The sequence below is a fragment of the Pipistrellus hanaki genome (genome assembly GCF_964339955.1).
Source record: "Pipistrellus hanaki genome assembly, chromosome: 7".
Lineage (NCBI taxonomy): Eukaryota > Metazoa > Chordata > Mammalia > Chiroptera > Vespertilionidae > Pipistrellus > Pipistrellus hanaki.
In genome coordinates, this window is record NC_140509.1 from 12,425,932 (window position 1) to 12,449,567 (window position 23,636).

The window sequence follows — 23,636 nt, forward strand, 5'->3', positions numbered from 1 at the left end:
CAAAGCTGCTTCAGTCCATCTTCTGCCCTAACAGCCACGTCCTGGGAAATTTTCTTTGTCAGGGGACAGCTTGAGAAGATTATATTTGTACCTCATGTCCTCCGTCTCCCCCTCCTTTGCCTCTTGCTGTGTTCCCCTCATCATCCCTTAAACTGAGCGTCCTGCGTAACCTGGCATTCTCTGACCATGCTTGATCTTTGTGCGTCTGTCCTGTTCTACTTGGAAGCCCCATTCCTTCTTCTATTTTTTTTTTTTTTTTTTTTAAATCCTCACCTGAGCATACACTTAAGAGGGGGAGGAGGGAGAAGATTGATGGAGAGAGAGAAACATTGATCATTGATCTGCTGTCTCCACACTGTGCTTGCCTTGACTGGGAATCAAACCCGCAACCCAGGCATGTGCCCTGACCGGAAATTGAACCCACAACCTTTCGGTGCACAGGACGCTGTTCAACCAACTCAGCCACTCCGCCCAGCAAGCCCCATTCCTTCTTAAACCCTTGTTTTGAAGGGCCTTCTTCCAGGATTCTTTCTCTCCCCCACCCTCACTCTGCCCCCCGATTTTGTCTTGTGCACCACCACCACACTGAGTGACAAAGTGGTAAAGCCTAGTGATTGTCATAGTTTTCCTCTGGAGCCAAGAGGTCTGAATCCTGCATTTGTCACTTACCAGCTGTGTGAGCAGGTAGCTTCACCCCTCTGTGCCTCAGTTTCCTCCTCGGCATACTGGGGATCATGGTGCCTACTACCTAACTAGGTGTTTACACACATTAACTAGCTATTATAGTTAAATCTCTGAATAGTGCCTGGTGAATAGTTAAGTGTTAATTATTATTGTAATCCTGTACATATTTATCTATCTAACTACCCCACTATACTGAGGTGCTTAAAGATAGTAATTGTGTGTTTTTCTCTCTCCACCCCCAGTGTCTTGTAGAGTACTTGGCAGTAGTAGGCTCTAAATAAATGTTTGTTGAATTAATAATTATAATTGCCCTAACTGGTTTGGCTCAGTAGATAGAGTGTCTGCCTGCGGACTGAAGGGTCCCGGGTTCAATTCCAGTCGGGGGCATCTGCCTTGGTTTTGGGCGCATCCCCGGTGGGAGTGTGCAGGAGGCAGTTGAATCAATGTTTCTCTCTCATCGATGTTTCTAGCTCTCTATCCCTCTCCCTTCCTCTCTGTAAAAAATCAATAAAGTATATTTTTAAAAATAATTATAATTAACATAAGTGCCTACCAGTATCCCATATTGGGCTTTGTGACCCTCTGCTCATTCCACATCTTTTTTTTTTTTTTTTTTAAATATATTTTTATTGACTTCAGAGAGGAAAGGATAGGGAGATGATGAGAATCATTGATCGGCTGTCTCCTGCACATCCCCTATGGGGGATCAAGCCCACAACCCAGGCATATTCCCTGACCAGAATCGAACCCACAACTCTTCAGTCTGCAGGTCGACTCTCTATCCACTCAGCCAAGCCGGCTAGGGCTCATTCCACATTTTGCAGGGGTCTTGGGGACCAGTATCTGGCTCAGTAAGACCACTGCAGACCCGCTGGAGTTTCCCGAGCACCTGCAGTGGGGAGATGAGTGTGAGACCAGCCCTGTCCTCAAGGAGCTTAGAATCTAGTCAGGAAGACAGGTTGTAAGTACATGAAGTGGGAGCAATAGGAGACACAGTCTGTATTCACACTTGTTTTGGTTGGTGGCATGTTGTTATCTAACTTCTTCCTTGTTTTCTGAGTTTGTTCTGGAAAGCTTCTTAAACTTGTTAATAATGAGGCTTAGATGTAGAGACTTGATGAGGTTCAGAATTGATTCCCCCCCATGTGTGCATCCTTCAGCAGACACACATCTGGTTCTCTCCGGAATTAGCAGCCATAAACAGCCATAGCGAGATACCCTGTTTCAATAGGGGTTGTAAAATGGTGATGTTCCTGTTTACCAGCGGGGAGACTTCTGTCAAGACAGGCCTCCCGTCACTGTTTGGTTACCATGAGGAATAGCTGCGCACAAAACGGAAAGTAAGTGCTTGGTTCATTACCAGTTTTTAAAAGGATGAGTTGGTTTTCTAGCCTGTTTCAGCGGTGACCAATGGAAGTCTTTGAGGTTTTTTTATTTTTATTTATTTTTTTAATTTAGAAAAACATTATTGCCCTGGCTGGTGTTGCTCAGTTGGTTGCGTGTCGTCCTATGCACCGAGAGGTGACCGGTTCGATTCCTGGTCAGGGTCTGCCGATTTCGGGCTCGGCCCCCAGGAGTGGGCATGCAGGAGGCAGCCAATTAATGGTTGTCTCTCATTGATGTTTCTCTCTCCTCCTCCCTCTCCCTATACAATCAATAAAAAACACACACAACATATTTAAAGAAAACTAATACCGTTGCCCTGGCCGGGTAGCTCAGTTGGTTGGAGTGCCATCCCTCACACCAGTGTGTGTATGGGAGGCAGCCAATCCATGTTTCTTTCTCACGTCAATATTTTTCTCTCCGTCTCTCTGTGTCTCTCTCCCCCTCCTTTCCTCTCTCTAAAATCAATAAATATGTCCTTGGGTGAAGATTGGAAAAAACAAAACACATCATCATTCTGAATGCATGGACTTTAAACTTGATGTGTTAAGTAGGTGTGGTTGTTATCCTTACGGATGCATAAGTGGCCCTGCCTGTGGCCCATGGGAGCCTCTTCACGCTGGCCATGAACCTTTGACGTGACCCTGGTAGTCTTCGCTCCTTTCCTTGTAGGATAAGATGTCCCAGGCTCATCTCATTTCCTGCCGCAGGCCCGGAGTCAGGTACTTCTCCAGGGAGGAAGGGCATGGATTTTTAAGATATTGGTACAGTTTTCCAAGCCACTTTCTAGAAGGGAACTATTAGGATTTACACCCCCATCAGCAAAGCTTGAGGACCATTTTCCCATAGACTGGCCAGTGTTGAGTTATTTTAAAATTCTTGGCAATCATCGGACAGGCAGAATAGCTTGTTCTCATTTGCATTGCTTGTGTTAATAATGCATTAGAACATTTTTTTATATTTATTGATCATTTACATTTGTTTTGAGGACTCGTCATGTTGTTTAGATCATGTTACTGTTAGAATTTAGTATGTTATTATGATGGATTTGTAACTAGATAGGAAGGCTGGCAACCCCACTTCTGTCAATTGCTGGAAATAATTTTCCTAATTTGTTGTTTACCATTGAGAATTGCTTACAACTTCTATTGTATGTAGTCAGGTATTTTCCTTTACAAAGCATAGCATTTTTCAGTTGTCTCTTACTGGGGTCTCATAGGATCAGAAAGCTGAAGTCTAATAGTTATCTCCAGATGTGAGTCGGTACTTACCATCCACTGGACACTCCTCCCCTCCCCCTACAGTTGTGTTCCGTGAGTCCAGAGGCCTGCCGCATCAGGATGGTCTGCACCATTGTCACCCAGACTCTCGCTTTGACTCCTGTTCATGTTGAAGGTGATTTGAGAAGCTGTTGGAGGGAGAGAATGGGAGTATGAGCAACTGCTCCTCTGGGTGCTGCTGGCGGCCCTTAGGGCAGCCGACAGCAGCAGGCAAAGCTCCCAGCCATCAGCAGCCACCCGCAGAGCTCCCCCAGCACGGGGCAGCCAGCCTTGAAGCGGGGAGCCCCATGTTCGGTACATCCAGGGACCGCGGCTCCAGGGCTTTGTCGGGCAGCAGTGGGACGAAGTTTAGACCTCAGGATCTGTACAGAGAGAACCACTACACCAAGATGGTGAAGATTAGGGGAGTGGCAGATCAAACAGGACTCTGTGGCTCTGAATGGCCTGCATGAGAGGAATGCCAGCCAAGTCCTTTATTGGGTAACAGGTGGTTGTGATGAGATGTAGTTCATAAAAAATTAAAAAACAAAACAAAAAAAAACCCAAAATGCCAATGTAGCAATGACAATAAATGATGGCTAAGAGTCCACTCACATAGTCCTGAATACGTGCCAGGCCCTGTCCCAAACGTGCTACATTTGTTAACTTGTATATTTACTTTTCACAAGTCTATTTGGTAGATCTTGTTATTAATACTGTTTATAGGTGCAGAAATGGGAGTGCCACAGGGATAAACAACTTGCCCACGTCGGTAAGTGGGAGAGTAGGCTTTGCGGGCAGGTGGTCAGACCGGACCCTGAGCGCTTGTCCCTTCTCCATCCTGCCTGTAGGATGTAGGCCAGGGCCTTCTGGTTGTGTAGCTCTTCACGCTTCCCAGAGGGCATCTCATCCTTGTCAGAGCCCGCAGGAGGAAGAGCGGTCCGCTGGTTTTACCTGTGGGAAAGGAAGACCTGAAGGACAGAGTGGCTTGTACAGAGCCAGGTCGAGGAGGCCGGTCTTCCTGCCTTTGGTAGCTGTCACTCATTTGGCATCAAAGTCAAACCCTTGGGACCTTCTAGGAACAGAATCGCCCTAGGCAGGTGCCGAGTGTGTGCCATATCTCTTCGCATTGAGAGGATCAGAACCTCTGGCGTTTGGTGCCCATGGGGGTTTTATTTAGGATTTTTCTGGACTTGGCTCTGACCTGGCACTGGGCTCTTGAGGGCTGTGTGGAGCCTGCTGGAGGACCTTACTGTCTGAGCCCAGGCCCGGTCCTTTCTTGAAGGTGACTGCTTTGCCCTTGTGTGAAGTGCAAGACTGTTCCAAAAGTCGCAGGACTGCTGGGTCAGGGGTTCTGGAAAAGTTGGGTGGAAATTGCCCTGCTGTCTTCTTGCTCCTGGCCTAATGGCTCAGACCATTTTTAGATGTCAGGAAGTATAACAATATGGTACATTTATCTTGTGAATAATGGATGAGCCTGGGGAAGGTACTGTACTTTTCCTGGTGAATTATTTACCAGGAGCCTCTAATTTGAGGGCTCTCCGTTACTGATGGTCTGAATTGGGTATCTGGAGAGCCCCCTCCCCTCTCCTCTTGCTCCCCCAGATCTCCCACCTGCCGGCTAGCCCTAACCTTTTGTTTCTGGTGTTATGGGGGGCAGCCTTGTTGCCTGTGGCTGTTGGAGAGAGTGGTGGGAGGGGATGGGGAGGACTCCTTACTGAAGACACAGGGACAGATCTGCTGGGGAAGCTGGGACCAGTGTGGGGCTGGTGCCGGTTCTACAGGCATGGGAGCCTTATGTGCACACAAGTCATTTGTGCTCTTTTTCTAATCCTCACCCAAGGATATTTTCCCATTGATTTTCAGAGAGAGGGAAAGGCAGAGAGACATATCAATGTGAAACACATTGATGGGCTGCCTCCTGTATGCACCCTGACCAAGGCCTGGGCGGGGAGGAGCCTGCAACCCAGGTACATGCCCTTGACCAGAATCAAACCCAGGACCATTCAATCCGTAGGCTGATGCTCTATCCACTGAGCCAAACCGGCTAGGGTTCTTGTCTTTCTAAACCCTTTCTTGGGTCTGTATGACTCGATGTTACTCTATCTCTGTCTCTCAGTTTGTCTCTGTGTCTCTGCCTGTTGATCTCTTACCTTCTCCCTCTGTCCGTCAGATCTGGGTCTTTCTCTGCTGGTATCTCTTTCTTTCTTAGTCTGGTGACCTCCCTCTGTCTCTTGTCAGTTGTTAGTCTTCCTCTGTCTGTTATGGCCTGTCTCTCTGTAGATCTCTCTGTCTCTCTGTTGGTCATGCAGTCAGTCACTCAGTCTGTGTCCCTTTATATCGCGTAGTCTGCTTGTCAGCGTCCCTCCCCTGCACCCCGGACTTTAGAGGTCTGTAGAGGCACCTCTGGGAGTGGAGGGACAGCCTGTTCCAGACTTAAGTGAAGTCAGATCTTGTTTGTTGCCTTCCAGATCCTGACTTAAAGATCGCAGAATAGGCATGAAATAAACTTTAGGTCTTTGTCCTTTTTTTGTTGTTTGTTCGGCTGTTCCATTCAGTATTACATCAGCCACTCTTAGGGGCTTTTTTTCCCTGAAGCTCTTCATCTGTGCTTTATGTTTTATAACGTTTAACCCCCCCAGAGTCGGTTAGGTCTGGTTAGGTCTCTAGGCTTTAAGCATTTGGTGATGAGTTGCAAGTTTTTGGTGCTTTTAAAAATAACTTACAAGAAATTGTTTCTGTTTTTCATCAATTTGTGTGGTTTTTTTTAAATTTATTATTATTATTTTTTTAATCTTTGTTATTGATTTGGAGGTTGAAATACTTACTTTAGAGTCTTTTTATCCGGAGTGCTTTTTCTATAAACAGCTGACTTTTTTTTAGAAAAAAAAACACACATGACATTTTTTTGTTATTTTCCTTAAAAAAAAATAAATAAAGGGACAAATCATTAGTAATGCAATTAAGAGAGTAAACAAAAGAATAAAATTAGTTTTGCCTTATTAGGAAGTTTATATTTTAAGCAGTAAAATGAGGTTTATAAGGAAGGGTCTAGGAAGCATCTGATGGTTTGACTCTACGCAAGCATCTGGCCTGCCTTCTACCTCCTCCTCTCTCCACTGGCGCCCCCCTCACCCGACGACACCGGGCCAGGCTCCAGTACCTCTGAGTAATGTTTGAGCAGTGTTCATGGCTGCGGTGGTTGGATATCAACCACAAGATATTTCCCCCCCCTCCCCCAGGCCCCAGCAGACTAGAGTCCAGGAGAGCACCCTTGTCTTTGGAAGCCAGTGGCTCGTCCATGCCTTCTCCCTCCATCTGGATCCTCGTCTTTGTGTCTCAGGCTGAGGCCCTAAAGCCTGGAGCATCCCCTTCTGAGATCCCCCCCTGGAGAGCAGGGTCGGTTTCCAGAAGCAGCTGTTGGTGAGGCAGGTGGAGGAGGGAAGAAAGGAAGGTTGGGGGCTGGGCACTTGGAAGAGGGGGTCTGGTTCTGACTCCGGGGCCCTGTCTCATCTCTGGCCCCGGAGGGAGAGACAGCCAGGCGGTTGAGCATGTTGTCCGCGGGGCCTCCCACAGGCTGCCAGGGGGCACTGTCGCTCTCCTGCACGTGGGGTAAGCGTCGCCGTGTGTCACTGGGTGTGTGGTGGCCACAGGCCCTGAGTGGCTCCTGCTTCCCACATCACACATAGCAGAGTGATTTCCTCACATTCCCCACTCTTGTCTGCTCCAGGAAGTGGTTTGCACAGCTCTTCTAAATTTAAAAGTATGAGACGTACTTTTTCCCCCTCTTATCCCTTTGAAACCAGCTAAGGTCCAGCCTCTTCAGTGACTTTGTGCGTGTGCGTGTGCGTTTGTGTGTGTGTGTCTGCATGTGTGTTTCACTAGTCTCTGACGATACCCAGATGAGTGGGGGAAACGGACTGTGGGGCCAGGTGTGCTATGGAGGCCAGGGGAGGGTGCTGGGGCATACACAGAGGAGGGAGGAGGCTGCTCAAAGACTGGTTTCCAAACTGTGGACAGCTATATTCAGCCACGCCTTTATTTTTAAAAGATTCATTTGTTCCTTTCCCCACCCTCCCAAACCCAACAGTATGCTTATCTTTTGAGGGGAGCAGCTGGATGGGATGTAGGTGATGGCCACAGGGAAGGATCTTCACAATAGAGTGCCAAACGGGTAAAAGTAACAAGCAGAGGGAGAGAGGATCCAAGACAACTTACACAGGTCAGAACACCTGCAGGCGAAACAACAATCACATTTTGCCCGAGCACATACAGAAGTTCTACATTAAACCCGATAGAACTGTAGCGGGGGACGGAAATAAGGGAAAGCGATGAAAAGCAGCCAGTGTGGCGCAGTAGTCGCCGGAGCCGGACAGACCCAGCGGCAGCTCCCGGGCCTGGGTTTACTGGGATAGCCTCGACTCCCGTGTCCTCCGCCGAGAGGGGCTGGCCCTGGCCAGGGCTCTTCGGACTAGGAACCAGGCGCCTGTGCCAGGGCCGAGCCCGTGTCCGAGGAGCTGAGGCGGCCGGTCCAGGAGGACTCTGCAGGGGTGAAAGTGCTCCGCGTCTGCACTGTTCAGCACGGTGGCCTGAGCACTGGAAGTGTGGCTCGTGCGACCGGGGAGATGAATTTTCAATTTTGTTTCATTTTACTTGAATTTGAATAACCCCATGTGGCCAGTGGCTACCATATTGGAGAGAGCGGGTCCCGGGGAGGACTTTCCTCACTAAATGTAGTTGAGGCCACTCCATCTAATGGGCAGTAAGCCATATTCTCCCGTCCACAGGGAATTTGGGGTGAACGTCTGTACCATACTGGTTAGGTCTGGGGTCTAGCTCATTGTCTTATCTGTCCCCAAGGGGTGATGCAAAGATGGGTAACAAGAGCTCAGAAAACAGAGTCTCACCGAGTTTCTGAGCTTGTCATAGAAATTAACTAAGACGTGGCCCAGCCAGTCGTGGACCAAGGTAGTGGTCCCCAGGCTGTCAGTCAGTGCCCTCAGCCTCCAGTGGAGGCCATGGAAGGAAGCTCACCCGGGCCTGAGCGCCCCGCTGTCCTCGCTGTGGTCTCCCAGAGCCTCCCCACGGCTCCTGGGAGTCAGACCTGGTTGGGCCCTGCATCTGCACCCCATAATGAAGGCAGCAGAGCCCACAGGGAATCCCTCCCACCTTCTCCGGGTGACCACTCGCTCCTCATCCCCTCGGGCTCCCTGAACAGAGCGCTCCCGCTGAGCGTCCCCGAGGTTTTCTGGGGCCCAGCGGCCGGCTCAGTGCCCAGTCTCTGAGCCCAGCAGCCCCATCGGCTTCTCGACGACGTGCTGGTGTCTTCAGGAGACAGCTGGCTGCTGTCTCTGCCTCTCTGTCCCTGCCTCTCCTTGGGGCTGAGAGTGGCTCTATCCCAAGGCAGAGAGTGTGGGAGGAACTGGTTCTTGCTGGCGGTTCTATCCCAGAGCCATTTCCCAGCCCCCATCTCCAGGCCTTGGGATACCTCAGGGGTCACCTGTCAAAGGACATTGTCATCTGAAGTCCATTCCTCCCTGGAATTCTGGGGGGTTTTGCTTCCCTCAGACATACGCAGACTTTTATTCGTCTGTCCAAATGCACATTTCATTTTAATATCTTAGGGGCCTGAAAAAGAATCACCAAAATCAGTTTCAAGGCTGTCATTTTCCAGGTTGGAAAACTGAGACCCAGAGAGGAACATTACCTTGTCTGAGATTGGCTGATGGACGTAGAACAAGATTTCAGGTCACATAGACTCTTTAAAATTTTTTAAAAATTCTTTATTGTTTAAAGTAATTATGTAAGTCTCTGTTTTCCCCCATTGACCACTCCCCACACCAGTACATGCCCTCACGCCTCCCCCGCCCCCTCTGTGTCCATGGGTTATGCTCATATGCATGCATACAAGTCCTTTGGTTTATATCTTCCCCCCACCCCATGCCTTCCTTCATAGGTTGGACAGTCTGTTTGATGTGTCTATGACTCTGGTTCTATTTTGTTCATCAGTTTATGTCGTTCACTATATTCCACAAGTGAGTGAGATCATGTGATATTTATCTTTCTCAGACTGGCTTATTTCGCTTAGCAGAATGCTCTCCAGGTCCATCCATGCTGTTACAAATGGTAAAGAGGCCCTTCTTTTTTACAGCGGCGTAGTACTCCATTGTATAGATGTACCACAGTTTTCTAATCTACTCATCTGCGGTTTCCAAGCACTTAGGCTGTTTCCAAATCTTAGCTATTGTAAATTGAGGTCACATAGACTCTTAAGTGACTTTATTCCCCCCAGAAGGCTTGCAGGGCATCTCCTCTGTGGCCCAGACACTCTGAAGAGCACAGCCATAACATGCTGGCCTACAGTCTAGCTTGGGGGATCCAGCACACGTAGGGGTGTGCTGGATGTCACAGACAGCGAGCTGTCAGTGCAAGGAAGAGGCAGGATCTCCTAGGGCAGTGGTCGGCAAACTCATTAGTCAGCAGAGCCAAATATCAACAGTACAACAATTGAAATTTCTTTTGAGAGCCAAATTTCTTAAACTTCTTCTAACGCCACTTCTTCAAAATAGACTCGCCCAGGCTGTGGTATTTTGTGGAAGAGCCACATTCAAGGGGCCAAAGAGCCGCATGTGGTTTGAGAGCCACAGTTTGCCGACCACGGTCCTAGGGAGCCACAGGAATGGGAGCAGCTTGTGCTGGGTCCCTGTCTGCAACTCCCAGCTGCTTCCAGCCTGCACGCCTGCCATTCATGGTATCACTCGTAATCCGTCCCGGGGGTGGCTGCCTGGGCTCTTGGGATGGGGGGTGGGAGGGCGGAGAGTGGGCAGGGAGGGGACCCTGGGGAGTAAGCCCTTTGCTTCTGTAACTGCCTCTGAGGATCCTTGTTGCAGTGAACCCAGTGTTAGGCATTGGTGGCTGTCCAGTCTCGTCCTCTTATTTCTCTGATTTTACAGATAATAAAACTGCCCGGCTGGTGGGGGCCAGGGTGCTGATGCCAGGGCCACTCCATTTGTTAGTGGTTGTGTTGAAACTGGAATCCAGGTCTCCCAGCCCCACGTTCCTTCTGTAAGAGCGCACATCCTCACCGTGGACGGGTTATTTATTTACTTCCTGCTGGGTTTTTAATTCGTTGCTGCTTCCTCGGAGACCTTGCAGCCTCGGCAGGTTCCTGAGGGTAAGAGGTGTGTCCGGGCACGGCCCTCTCGCCCCGTGAAAGACAGGCCGGCTCTAGGGGGTCGGACAGCATGGCTGCCGTCTGGGGAGCATCTGGAGCCGCATCTCCCCTGGCATGCGTGTCCGCTGGGCCCAGGAGCCATTGGACACGAGGTCACGCTCCTGCCTTAGAGGTTGGCCTCCCCCTGCAGGGCCTCCCAGGAGCGAGCAGGCCCAGCCTGAGCTGTGGTTTTCATCGAAGAGAGAGGAGCTGGCCCGCTCGCTTGTTTCTGCCCTAATCCCTGGAGACTGTGTTCTGTTCTTCCAGTCCGGATGTGGGAGCCTCTCCAGATATTTACAGTGAAATCCCAGGACGGGAAAACTCAGCTGGGCCCCTGGCTCCGCTCCCTCCCGCAGCGCTCGGAGCCAGGCCTGCACGGGGCGTGGAGGCTGCGGGGCGCCTGTCAGCGGACCTGGGCCTTTCGTAGACGCTGGGAGGACAGAAGGGGGACGGAGCTCGTGCTCTGCCCTGGATCTCGGGGCCAGCTGTGGTTGGTTCTCAGCGACCCTCGGAACCTAATGTGCTGGGCTTATCCATCTGTTTGCAGGTGCCTAAGCCACAGGCAGTGTGTCAGTGGTGGAGGAGGTGGTAGTAATGGAGAGGGAAGTGCCCAGACCTGCCACCCCCATTCAGCGTTTGTGTTTCTATGACCTGGATAAACAGGGGGGGTGACTGGGCTGCTTGTCCATCCAAGGGCCTTGTTCCTGCAGCGATTTGTTTCTCCAAAAACCTCCAAATGTCTAAAGGGCCGCGGACCTTTGAGTGGCTCTGGGACCCCTGAAAGGGTGCCAGATAGACCCCTGAAGGCCAAGGGTCTGTGCCCTTGCAGGGGTCCCTCGGGGAGGAGCAGTGGGCAGGGCACTCCTGGGGCTCTCACTCACTCGGTGGCCCTAGAGTTTTCAGATGGAGGGGGCTTGTGAGGAGGGCTGTCCTCCTGTGGGTGAGAGTACTGGGGGCCCCTCTCCTGACACATTTGTGCTCTGGGTGAGGGCAGCCTCTCCTGGTCTGGGTCCTGATGCTTTGTCCCAGACAGGACACAGGAAGTGACCAACCTCTCCCTTGGGCGGGCTCTCGGGGCCCGCCAGGCATCAGGAAGTCACTCAGGGCCCCGGGCCCGCAGCCAGGAGGAGTCGTCGTAGGTGTGGAGGAGTCAGGCACTTTCCTGAGGCTGGCTGGCCCCGTGCGTGGGAGAGGTCACAGTCACTCACTCGATCACACAGAATCTGCAGAATGCCCGTCCCGGGGCAGCCGGGGTCATCTTGGTATCTCGGTCTGGTCCTAAGGCATCTGTTTAAGAGGGAAAGAGAGAGGGCAGATAAGACCAGCTGGTGACGCTGGCAGGTCCTGGGCCTCTGCAGTGTCCTGGGGGGTGGGGGGTGGGGTGTTCTTCAGACTGGGAGGACTGGCCGAGACCTGGGTCGCTGAGTGGCCCAGATGGATACTTGGACTAAAGCTAAAATTACTTCAGAGCAGAAAAACTTCCTGCTGCTCTCCGCTCTCTATAAAACCATGTTTACACATGTGTGTGCGCGCACACGCACACATATACACACATGGGTGGACTGGGCCCGGAGCCCAGAGAGCAGCAACGAGGGCAGACACCAGACCAGATGCGTGCTGTGGGCGGGAACGGGAGTTGGGCTGCTGCCCACACAGCCCTTCCCCGGGGGGCTGGGGCCAGGGCTCCGGCAGAGTGAGTGTCTGCCTATCGATGGCTGTTGGGGAGCCGAGAAAGCGGCTTGGAAAATGCCCTTATTGGGTATTGGCCGCTCCAGCTTTGTGGGGTCAGCTGGCTCTGCTGCCTGTCATTGCCGGAGGGGGGGTCTGCTTGCACCCCCTATGCCCAGTGAGATGGCCGCCTACCTTCGGTGTGCTCCGCGCTGTGCTGCTGGCTTTTGACTGTGGGAAGCCGCGCAGCCTCACCGTCTGAGTGGTAGGACTGGGGTCCCCTTCCAATGCCAGGGGAGAAGCCAGACTGAGTTGGCATTGTGAGGGGGTGACGGGGCTGTTGGGCAGCATCAAAGCTGCTACCCTGAGCGAGCTGCCTCAGGGAGCACATGGGCTGTGTGTTGTGTGAGGTCCTGTGTGTAGAAGGCATGATTCGTAGATGGTGTGGCCAGACCGTGGGAGAGGAGGCGGCTTTGGGAAGCCTGTAACAGTGTTCCACCAAAGGTCTTCCCTAGCCCTCAGCTCTGGGGGCATCCTCCAGCTAGAGGCAGTACCGGGACAGGAGCGTGCTGGTGACTGTACCACCTTGAGGCAGTACCACCTCGGTCCCCCAAAGCCTTGCTCCTCCACTGTCATTGCTGTCCTTCATTTTTTGGTTGTGGTTTCAGCTGAAGCTTCTGTAGAAGTCTTCACTTCCCAGTCCTGCTTTTTCGGGAGCCTGGTGTTTCTGCCCGGGCTCCTTGGTCTGCCTCTTAAGACTCCCGTCTCTTTCCCCCGACAAAACAGCTGACCTGTCCTGAAAACCGTGTCAGTGGCCAGACCAGGCACCCCTCACACTGCCTTCTCAGCAAACGCGATGCCGCAGCGCTAGCCGGCCTCCTGCGTGAGGGGCCTCTGGCCCAGCTGTGGGCTCCGAGCAGGCCCTGGGGGCTTGGAGAAGGCCTGGTGGCTGCTCTCCCTGCCTTTTGTAACATCTAAAGTCTGCCCCAGCCAAGCACTAACCAGGACCTGCTGTGAGCTGACGTCAGGACAGAGGGCCCCGCGGGGCCGGCTTTGATGTTTCCCAGGCCCTATCGTGGGGGCGCAGGGGGCTCTGAGTGGCAGTCTGGGAATGCAGCCTCTCTCACCACAGCCACGGGGCAGCCCCAGCCCAGGAGGGGATGCTGCAGGCCAGGCGGGGTCCCCTCTGAGTCACGCCACGTCTTCTCCCAGCTCAGGTTTCTGTGGCCACTGGCCTGTGGTTCCTGCAACCCCTGGCCCCTTTCCCTGCATCCCACTCATCCCACTTCTCTGCTGTGGTCCCTCCTGGCCGGCCAGGACCTGGGAGTGGTCCTGGGCCTTGTAGGTGGCGAGCTTTCTAAGGTTCTTAAAATGCAAGGCCTTGGGCAGGAAGGGTGATCGCGGTAGTAATGGCGGTAGCTGCCATTTACCAAGTCAGCTCTGTCCGAGGCACCTCTGCACAAGGTCAGACACACGGTGTGAGGGTCAGAATTTGAGCTGCACCTGTCGGGTTCCAAACCTTAACTACCGCTCCTCTGCTCCCCGTGCAGTGAGACTCCGGGCTCCCCACTGTGTCCGAGTAGCTGAGTGGGGAAGTGGGGGTTCACCTGTGTTTGGAGGTAGGTCATCTCTCTTTGGCCTTGGACAAGCATGCTGGAGTTCTGGGTCTGTGATCCCAAGACTTTGGTGGGTCCCACGCGAAAAGGCCCTGGGGGGCCCTGGTGTCATGAGAGGTGGGGGGGAGGGTTCCAGGTGCGGCCGAGTTTGCCATCTCTTCCTTTGAGGTTACCTCGGGTCAGCCAGGAGTCAGCTGAGCGCCTTTGTGCGCCTGGCATTTGTCTGCAAGAGGTGTGTCCACTCTCCTGGCTGTGTAGAGAGAGATCATTGTGGGATCAGATACTTCCAGGGTTAGTTTTCAGTTCCTGGGCGGGGCTGGGGAAAGTGTGGGGCTATGGTCTTGGTCCTAGCTCTGCCACAATGATCTGTTTGATCTTGGGTAAGTACCTTCATCTCCCCTGACCTCAGTTTACCCATCTTCACAACAAAGGGATTGTGCCAAGTTGCCCAGCAGGGGGAGGGCCACACTCTCATGCAGCGTTGGGAAGTGTGTGTGTGTGTGGGGGGTGTTTGGGTTGTCAGGGTGAGTGGGGGTGCTTAGCAGTGCCCAGGGGGTGGCGATTGTCCCAGGTAGAGAGCCAGCAGTACCCTATTGAGTTATGGGGGTGCTCTGAGCTGTTTCCAATTCTGTATTGTGTGGGCTGGCCCCTCTGAGAATGTTGGGGGAAAGACCAACACCAGCCCCTCACCTGGACCCAGGCCTGTGGGGTCTGAAACCGGTTTCCAGTTGTTTGTGGGGGAATGGGCAGGGCCCACTAGCCGCCTTATTCTAATTGCCCTGTGGGGCCCAGCTTGGCCAGAGGCAGAGCCTGCTGCTTCAGGTAGCAGCCCCAGGTGGTCCATTTCCTCTTCCTGGAGGGGCAGCTCGCCCCCTCGGTGCTGTCACCCACCCCAGGCTGGTCTCTCAGGCCCAGCGGCTTTGGGCCTCACGTGGACCAGGAACAAAGCCCCGTGTGTTCTTCCTGCTGCTGTAACCATGCCACCTGCCTGGCCCTGCTCTCCGCCTCCCAGGCCCATATGCTGCTCAGCACAGCATCTTGCCCTTCCCTTTGTTCTCCCGGCTGAGGCCACACCTTGGTGGCAGGGCCCCTTCTCTGAGGGGCCCGTGGCCAGCACTGAGCTGTGGCGGTGCAGGAAGGGGATGGATTTCAGTGAAAACCTGGAACCACTCGGTTCTCCTCTCAGCTGAATACGGAAAATCCAGCCATGGTCACACACGGACTCTTAGGGAGAGAGCGGGCATGTGGGGTGGCCCTGCGTGTCTTTGGGAATAGCCGAGTTCTGGAGAGTATTGGCTTCTCCTGGGATGGGCGGGCTCTCCCGGAGAAGCCCCGGGGACACCAGGCTGCAGAGTCCTGCCGGTGGGATGCAAGGTTCCCTCCCTGACCTGCGGACCCCCAGTCACTCTTGAAAGATGCTCTTTGGGTCATGATTTAGTTTAAGTTTGCTCAGCATCTTGGGTTCTGAAAGCAGTGAGGAGGGTTGCCGGCTGATGTCCCAGGTGTCCCAGCCCAGCATCAAGACCTCCTCTGGTCTGGTCCCACGGGTCCGGGCCTCTTCCTCTGGGCAGCCATCAGCACCCCACCCAACCCCCTTGGGCTTCCTCCCTCCTCTGTGCTCTAGAGCCACTGACTGCCCACACCGCTCGTCATGAATTTCACCGTGGCCTGTGTAATTGCTATGCGCCCCTCTTCAGACTGGCTTCCCGTGAGCACCCAGCACCGTTTTTTAAAAATATATTTTATTGGTTTTTTACATCGAGGAAGAGAGAGGGATAGAGGGTTAGAAGCATTGACGAGAGAGAATCATCGATCAGCTGCCTCTTGCACACCCCCCACTGAGGATGTGCCTGCAACCAAGGTACATGCCCTTGACCAGAATCGAACCCAGGACCTTTCAGTCTGCAGGCCGGTGCTCTATCCACTGAGCCAAACCGGTTGCTGCCCCAGCACCGTTTAAAAGTTGGGACATTTGGCAAGTGTGGTCTCGTGAGCCTTCCCACCTGCACCAATTGGACGTTGGATGCCACCTGTGTACACAGCCCCTGTCCCTCCCAGACGTAAGGTGTGAGGGGTGACCTGTGTGAGGACAGTGGCTGCAGCTCCTCTTGACACTGCATGTCCCTGGTCCCCCTCTGCAGGTGCCCAGGCCGCCATCGTCTTCATCAAGGAGCCGTCCTCCCAGGATGCCCTGCAGGGGCGCCGGGCGCTGCTCCGCTGTGAGGTGGAGGCCTCAGGCTCGGTGCACGTGTACTGGCTGCTGGATGGGGCCCCCGTCCAGGACACGGAGCGCCGTTTCACCCAGGGCAGCAGCCTGAGCTTCGCGGCTGTGGACCGGCTGCAGGACTCGGGAGCCTTCCAGTGCGTGGCTCGGGACAAGGCTACCGGAGAGGAGGCCCGCAGTGCCAACGCCTCCTTCAACATCAAATGTGAGCGCTGGGGCCCCCGCCAGGCCCTCCGCTCCTGAGCCCTGCGGGACCCCTCCTTTCCTTCAGCTTCTCCCATTCCCAACTGCATAGGGCAGGCGATGACAGTAGTCAGCTCCTGCTGCTACATGGATCAGAGAAGTTAAAAACGCTAATTTTTCCAAGTCCCCCTCACCCCCCGTGCCCCGGAGTCTCGGACCATGTATTTGGTGAACGCTTTTGCAAGTGGCAGGAGCAGTGAGGCAGAGTGGCCAAGGGTCAGGCTTGACCTGCCAGGGACCAGGAGGCACTTGGTCTCTGGTGGCCCGTCTGCAGCCCCCGCCTCAGCGTCACAGGGCTGCCCTGCACTGCGTTTTGGCTCAAACCCTCCAGGTCCCATCATTCTCTGCTTGTTCTCCTTCCCTCTGTCCTTCCACGCTTGCTCTGCCCCTCACCTTGCAACCATGGCCTCTGCTGCAGGGATTGAGACGGGCCCTGTGGTCCTGAAGCATCCGGCCTCGGAAGCTGAGATCCAGCCACAGACCCAGGTCACTCTGCGTTGCCACATTGATGGGCACCCTCGGTAAGGAGCCGGCTTTGAGGATGGGGGTGGGGAGGGTTATTCTAGACGGGCAGGGGTGTTCCCCCAAATCTTGGACTCGATTCAGATGCATTTCTCTTCGTTCTGGAACAACCTCTGCCCCCATGCTGCTCCACACCAGCCCCCGGCGACCTGAAGGGCAACATGGTGTGTGGAGTGATCCTGGACCCTGGGAGCTGGGAGCTGGGAGATCTGGAATCTCAACAGGATTCTGCCCCTAAATTGCAGGGTACCCTTGTGCAAACCGCTTCCCTCCCTAGGCCTGTCTCCCCACTTGTACATCGAAGGGTCTCGCCCTGCCCCTCTGATTCTGATTCTGTATCCCACTCACTGGGCCCCTGAATACCCCTGCCTCCCTGTTGCTGACCCCCTCGCCTCACAGGCCCACCTACCAGTGGTTCCGAGATGGGAGCCCCCTCTCCGAGGGTCAGAGCAACCACACGGTCAGCAGCAAGGAGCGGAACCTGATCCTCCGGCCGGCCGGCCCCGAGCACAGCGGCGTCTACTCCTGCTGCGCCCACAATGCCTTTGGCCAGACCTGCAGCAGCCAGAACTTCACCTTGAGCATCGCCGGTGAGCCGGGGTGGGGATGGAGAAGGCATAGGGCCGGGATGGGAGGGGCCTACTCATCACCTGCCTGCTCATGTGCCTGTGCCTCTCCCCCCCTCCCAAGATGAGAGCTTTGCCAGGGTGGTGCTGGCGCCCCAGGATGTGGTAGTAGCGAGGAACGAGGAGGCAATGTTCCACTGTCAGTTCTCAGCCGAGCCAGCCCCGAGCCTGCAGTGGGTCTTTGAGGATGACACCCCCATCACTAACCGCAGCCGGTAAGGCATCTGGCAGGGGCCTCCCAGGACGGTGGTGCAGGTGGTACACTGCACAGTGCGTTCTCCAAAAAGGGATGCAGATCTTATGGCAGACATCATACTTCAGTGCCTGTGTTACTGCAGAATTCCGGCAGGTGGCAGTGCAGCGTCTTGTAGTTACTAAAAGGGTCCAGCGAAGGCAAGGCTCCGGGAAGGGCCTCTTTTTCCAGTTCCCACAAGGGCTCTGCTTCGGCCCATGTGGGTCTTCTGCCATCAGGGATAGAGGCCCACGGATGGTGGAACACGGGGGACCTGGGTGATCACCGTCTGGATAGGATGGCAAAGACACCTTTACACACTCACATGCATACAGGACACACAGGCACACACATGCGTGTGTAATGGAGGAAGCAAACACGTCTAGAAGGTGCTGGGAGATCCCAGCTCCTTTATAGGGACTTCTGTCCTCACCCAGGCCCTGGGAAAGCAGAAAGCACCTTGTGGTGCAGGTGTGGCCATGGTTCTTAGGGTGTTGGTCCCTAGGCTAGGGACTTGGATACCACCTGGCTTCAGCTGTGAGGGCATCATCCGTACACCTGGTGTGGCTGAGGGGCTTCTGACTGCTGGACTGGGTGCCTTACTAGCAGCTTATCTTTAAAAAAAAAAAAAATATATATATATATATATATATATATATATATATATATATATTCATTTTATTGATTTTTACAGAGAAGAAGGGAGAGGGATAGAAAGTTAGAAACATCGCTCAGCTGCCTCCTGCACACCCTCTACTGGGGATGTGCCCACAACCGAGGTACATGCCTTTGACTGGAATGGAACCTGGGACCCTTCAGTCATTAGGCCGGCACTCTATCCACTGAGCCAAACCGGTCATGGCTAGTAGCTTATCTTGACCCTGCAGAAAGAAGGCCCCTCTGTCTCCGCAGTTGCACGCTGCCATTACTCGCTCTCATAAACACTGCTGCTCCCATTGCCACTCCAAAAGGCAAGTCTCCTGTAGTTGGATCACACGCCTGCACATGTACCTGAATGGGTGCACACATGCACGTGTACACACACGCACACACTTGTCGGCTTCCTTCTCTGCCCTATTCCTGGCTGATAAGTTCCTACATCTCCAGCCATCATCTTCCCCTCTAGAAGGCGGTCTGTGGGCCACTTCCTCCGATCAGCACTCTCTCCCCCCGCAGCCCCCCACACCTCCGCAGAGCCACGGTGTTTGCCAATGGGTCCCTGCTGCTGACACAGGTCCGGCCGCGCAATGCTGGGGTCTACCGCTGCATAGGCCAGGGCCAGAGGGGCCCGCCCGTCGTCCTGGAGGCCACACTTCACCTGGCAGGTGGGTCTTGGGCTGGGGTGCCGAGGTAGGGACTGCCTTCATAATGGTTGGCACGTAGAGATTGAGGTTCTCGTTTCCCTCAGAGGACAGAGGGAGGACAAGGATGCTGGGGTAGGAAGAGGAGACGCTGCAGATTGCAGGGACAGTTTGTGCGGGGAGGGCCAAAGCTTGCGGTGGGAGAGCATCAAGTACCCTGAGACCCACAGTAACGGGGCTGTTTCCCTCCCGTGCACATCCCTGCAGAGATTGAAGACATGCCTCCGTTTGAACCCCGGGTGTTCACAGCTGGCAGCGAGGAGCGCGTGGCCTGCCTGCCCCCCCAGGGTCTGCCAGAGCCCAGCATGTGGTGGGAGCACGTAGGAGCCCGGCTGCCCACGCACGGCAGAGTCTACCAGAAGGGCCACGAGCTGGTGTTTGCCAGCATTGCCGAGAGCGATGCCGGTGTCTACACCTGCCACGCAGCCAACCTGGCTGGTCAGCGGCGACAGGATGTCAACATCACCGTAGCCAGTGAGCACCCATGCCTGGATGGTGGCCGGGAGGTGGAGGGGAGCCCAGGGCCATGGGGGTCTTGGGCTCTGGCTTTGGTGGATAGCTTCTTTGGTGCTCACCCAAGGCCCTCTCAGCTCTGGGCCCTGCAGGCTTGGGAATCAGTCAGCTGCTGGAGGTGATGTGAGAGCCAGGCATGGAGATTGGGGTGACAGCCCTCACAGAAAACTGGTCCCCTGGCTTCAGAGGAAAGAGCAATGGAACGGATTCCTAGAGACCCAGGTCCCACTTTGTCCCCAATGCACGGAGTAACCAGGCATAGCAAGTCACCCACCTTGCTAGGTCTCAGTCTCCTCATCCATAAAATGGGCTCATAACCCACATACCCTACATTGGTCAGAAAAGATGAATGAAATAGATTAAAAATAATTTCTTTTGGGAAGGTGATGGTGAACAAACTTATGTGATAATTATTTTATTTGTTGATATGCTTTCCAAATTTCTACAATGTACATACTACTTATAAAATAAGAGCGAGGAATAACATTAACTATTACACTAAACAGATTGAAAGTGCATATGATAAAAGACCTAGCTACCCTTGCTATAGGCATAGAGATTTACTTTCTTTTTTCTTTTTCTTTTTTAAAGTATTTTATTGATTTTTTTACAGAGAGAAAGGGAGAGGAATAAAGAGTTAGAAACATTGATGAAAGAGAAACATCAATCAGCTGCCTCTTGCACACCCCCTACTGGGGATGTGCCTGAAACCAAGATACATGCCATTGACCGGAATTGAACCTGGGACCCTTCATTCCGTAGGCCGACGCTCTATCCACTGAGCCAAACTGGTTAGGGCTGCTTTTTTCTTTATGTCATGCCTTTGAGTTAGTATAAAAGGATACACAAGACAAACTCTTAATACATACTAGTACACATACATATGTTTGCAATCTGCTGCTTCCACTTATCCCTACATCTTTTTAAGTGAGTAAATTCCAAAAATTCAAAAAGATTTTGAATATGGAAAGTACTTTGTTCATTTGAAGTTATCACAACACCGATCCAGTTAAAATACTGACACTTCAGAGTCCCGCTGTCCTGTGCTCAGGTGCCTGGTTCAGGGGGGAAGCTGCCGCACACAGGTACCGCGTGCAGCACACGGCGCTCAGGGCACTCCCTGTGGCATGCACACACATGCCAGCAGCTGCAGCCAGCTCTTCTCCAGCTGGGTCTGTGGGTCATGTTTTTCTTTGGGGGCCTCCTTTTTTTTTTTTTTTTTTTTTTTTTTTTTTTTTTTTTAAATATATAACATTTTTATAGATTTCAGAGAGGAAGGGCGAAGGGAAGAGAGAAACATTAATGATGAGAGAAAATCACTAATAGGCTGCCTCTGCACACCCCTTACTGGGGGGGGTTGAGCCTGCAACCCAGGTGTGTGCCCTTGATCAGAATTGAACCCAGAACCCTTCAGTCCGCAGGCCCATGCTCTATCCACTGAACCAAACCAATTAGGGCTGGGGCACTTTAAGAAATGTAGCCCTGGCCGAAACCGGTTTGGCTCAGTGGATAGAGCATCAGCCTGCGGACTGAAAGGTCCTGGGTTCGATTCCGGCCAAGGGCATGTACCTCGGTTGCAGGCGCATCCCAGTGGGGGGTGTGCAGGAGGCAGCTGATCGATGTTTCTCTCTCATCGATGTTTCTAGCTCTCTATTCCTCTCTCTTCCTCTCTGTGAAAAATCAATAAAATATGTTAAAAAGAAAAAGAAAAGAAAAGAAATGTAGCCCTGGATGGTGTGGCTCAGTTGACTGAGCATGTCCCATGCACCAAAAGGTTGCTGGTTTGATTTCTGATCAGGGCACATGATCCCAAGTAGGGAACATGAAGGAGGCAGATGATTGATGTTTCTCTCTCTCCCTCTCTCTTTCTCTCTCTCTGTCAACTCAATAAAACACATTTAAAAATATAAAAATGCAGATTCTGGGGCCCCATCCCAGATCTCCTGACCCGGGCTCTGTGGGGTGGGCCCAGGTGGAGCGTGTTAACAGGTGCTGCAGGGGCAGCCTGTGCATGCCGCAGGTGGGGACTGGCTTTGACTAGGCACGCGACAGGCCCTGCCTGGGCCGTGCCTTGAGTCCTGTGCTGCACTCTGAGAAGGAGGCCTGTGGAGTGAGAAGTGCGTGACACACGCAGGGCTGGGTGAGGTGGAGAGGGGTGGAGGCTGGAGTTGGGAGAAGGGAGAGCTCCGTGACTGCATTCCGTCAACAGATTTATTGAGTGTGCTCATTGTGCTAGGCACCGTTCCCAGTCCTGGGAATGCAGCAATGAGCAAAGCAGACCAAATCCCCTCTCCTGGAGCTCAGCGTCTGATAGAAGCAACAAAGCAAACAAGAAAAGCAGTTGAATGAACAAAGACGTAATGTCAGGCGGCAGTGGAGCCGTGAAGAAAAATAAAACAGGGTGACAGAGACACGAGGGCCAGGGGGAGCTTAGAGAGCACTTCTCCCAAGAATGGCGTGTGAGCTGATATTTAAACTAAGGAGGGAGCCCTGTGGAAAGGACTGAGACAGGAATGGGCTTGAACGTTGGTGGGACAGCAGTAACTTGAGTGGCTTGAGTTGAATAAGTGGTGGTGTGTGTGGTTGAGGCTGGAAGATGGAGACCAAATCATGGGGGGCCAAGCATGAATATAGGCTTGTGCCGGCCAGTGTGGCTCAGTGGTAGAACATTGATCCATGCACCAGGAGGTGGTGGCTTCAACTCCCGGTCAGGCCATATGCCTGGATTGCAGGCTTGATCCCCAGTAGGGGGCGTGCAGAGGGCACCCAATTGATGCTTCTATCTCTCCCTCTCCCTTCCTCTCTCTCTAAAACCAATTTTTTAAAATTATTTTAAGAAGAATATAGGCTTGCCGAAACCGGTTTGGCTCAGTGGATAGAGTGTCAGTCTGTAGACTGAAAGGTCCCAGGTTCGATTCCGGTCAAGGGCATGTACGTTGGTTGTGGGCACATCCCTGGTAGGGGGTGTGCAGGAGGCAGCTGGTCGATGTTTCTCTCATCGACATTTCTAGTTCTCTATCCCTCTCCCTTCCTCTCTGTGGAAAATCAATAAAAAAAGAAAAAAAGAATATAGGCTTGTATTCCAAGTCTGTCAGTTATCTATTGCTGCCTAACAGATGACTCCATAACCTGCGGCTTGAAACAATAGACATTATTTCACTTATGACTCTCTGGACAGGGTTCAGCTGGGACTCGCACCAGCTCCATGTGCTGCTGGCGGGCTCGTTTGCATTTGCAGTCAGCTGATGGGTCAGCTGGCGGCTGGCTCTTCCCGGATCCTCGCTCACATGTCTGGCAGGCGGTACTGCGCAGGGCAACTCCGTTCTCTTCCCCTCGGCTGCTCCATCAGGCTGGCCCGGGCTTCCTCGCAGGAAGGCTGGGCTCAGAAGTGGCACAGTGCCGCTCCCACTGTTGGACAAGGCAGGCCGCCCAGACTCCAGGAAGGAGGGAGACAGGCAGATGGGGAAGTGGCAGCATTACGTTACAAAGAGGCGGAAGGGATGGGAAGACTATAACCATCTTTGCAAAAGTCTCGCACCAAGTCAGAGGGCGGGATGGCCTTGCGGGGTATCGAGTTGGGGAGTGACATTTTCAGAAGATCACGCTGGCTGTTTTGAGAAGGCTAGAATGCCAGGGACAAGAGTCAAAGCGGGGAGAGCAGTTAGATGACTGTACTTGTCTAGGGGACGGATGGAAGGGGCTGGAACAGAGGTGGTGGAGGTGAGGTCACATTCAGCATGTTGGGGTTAAGGTAGAATGGGCTTGTATGGAACAAGCATGAGCGGGTGGGAGTCTAGAGAAGCCAAGGCTAGGTTTTTGACGTCTGCCAGTGCTGGAGAGGCTGTACTTACTGAGGTGGGGAAACGGGGTGAGCAGGGTTTGGGGGGAATCGGATGTTCTTTGCACATCTCAAGTTTGTCTTTGCGAGTCTGAAGCTCCTGGGGGCGGTCAGGTAGTCAGGGTACACGTTTGAGAATCATCCACTCATCATGGTGTTGAAGCCGTGGACTGGATGAGATCCTTCAGGGAGTGAGTATGGCTCCAACAGAACAGAGAACTGAGGCATTCTAGTGTAACAGAAAGCAAGGAAAG

General features: G+C 53.2%; 1 protein-coding gene across 1 annotated transcript in view; it reads left to right on the forward strand.

The window, feature by feature from the left end:
• The window catches only part of PTK7 (protein tyrosine kinase 7 (inactive)), a 65,333-nt gene that overhangs the window by 22,156 nt on the left and 19,541 nt on the right, over nucleotides 1-23,636 (forward strand). The window contains exons 2-7 of the mRNA XM_084890336.1: nucleotides 15,965-16,252; nucleotides 16,709-16,811; nucleotides 17,212-17,402; nucleotides 17,503-17,653; nucleotides 18,847-18,995; nucleotides 19,239-19,505. Coding sequence (XP_084746462.1) covers nucleotides 15,965-16,252; nucleotides 16,709-16,811; nucleotides 17,212-17,402; nucleotides 17,503-17,653; nucleotides 18,847-18,995; nucleotides 19,239-19,505 — 1,149 coding nt within the window. The remainder of the gene's footprint in view (nucleotides 1-15,964; nucleotides 16,253-16,708; nucleotides 16,812-17,211; nucleotides 17,403-17,502; nucleotides 17,654-18,846; nucleotides 18,996-19,238; nucleotides 19,506-23,636) is intronic.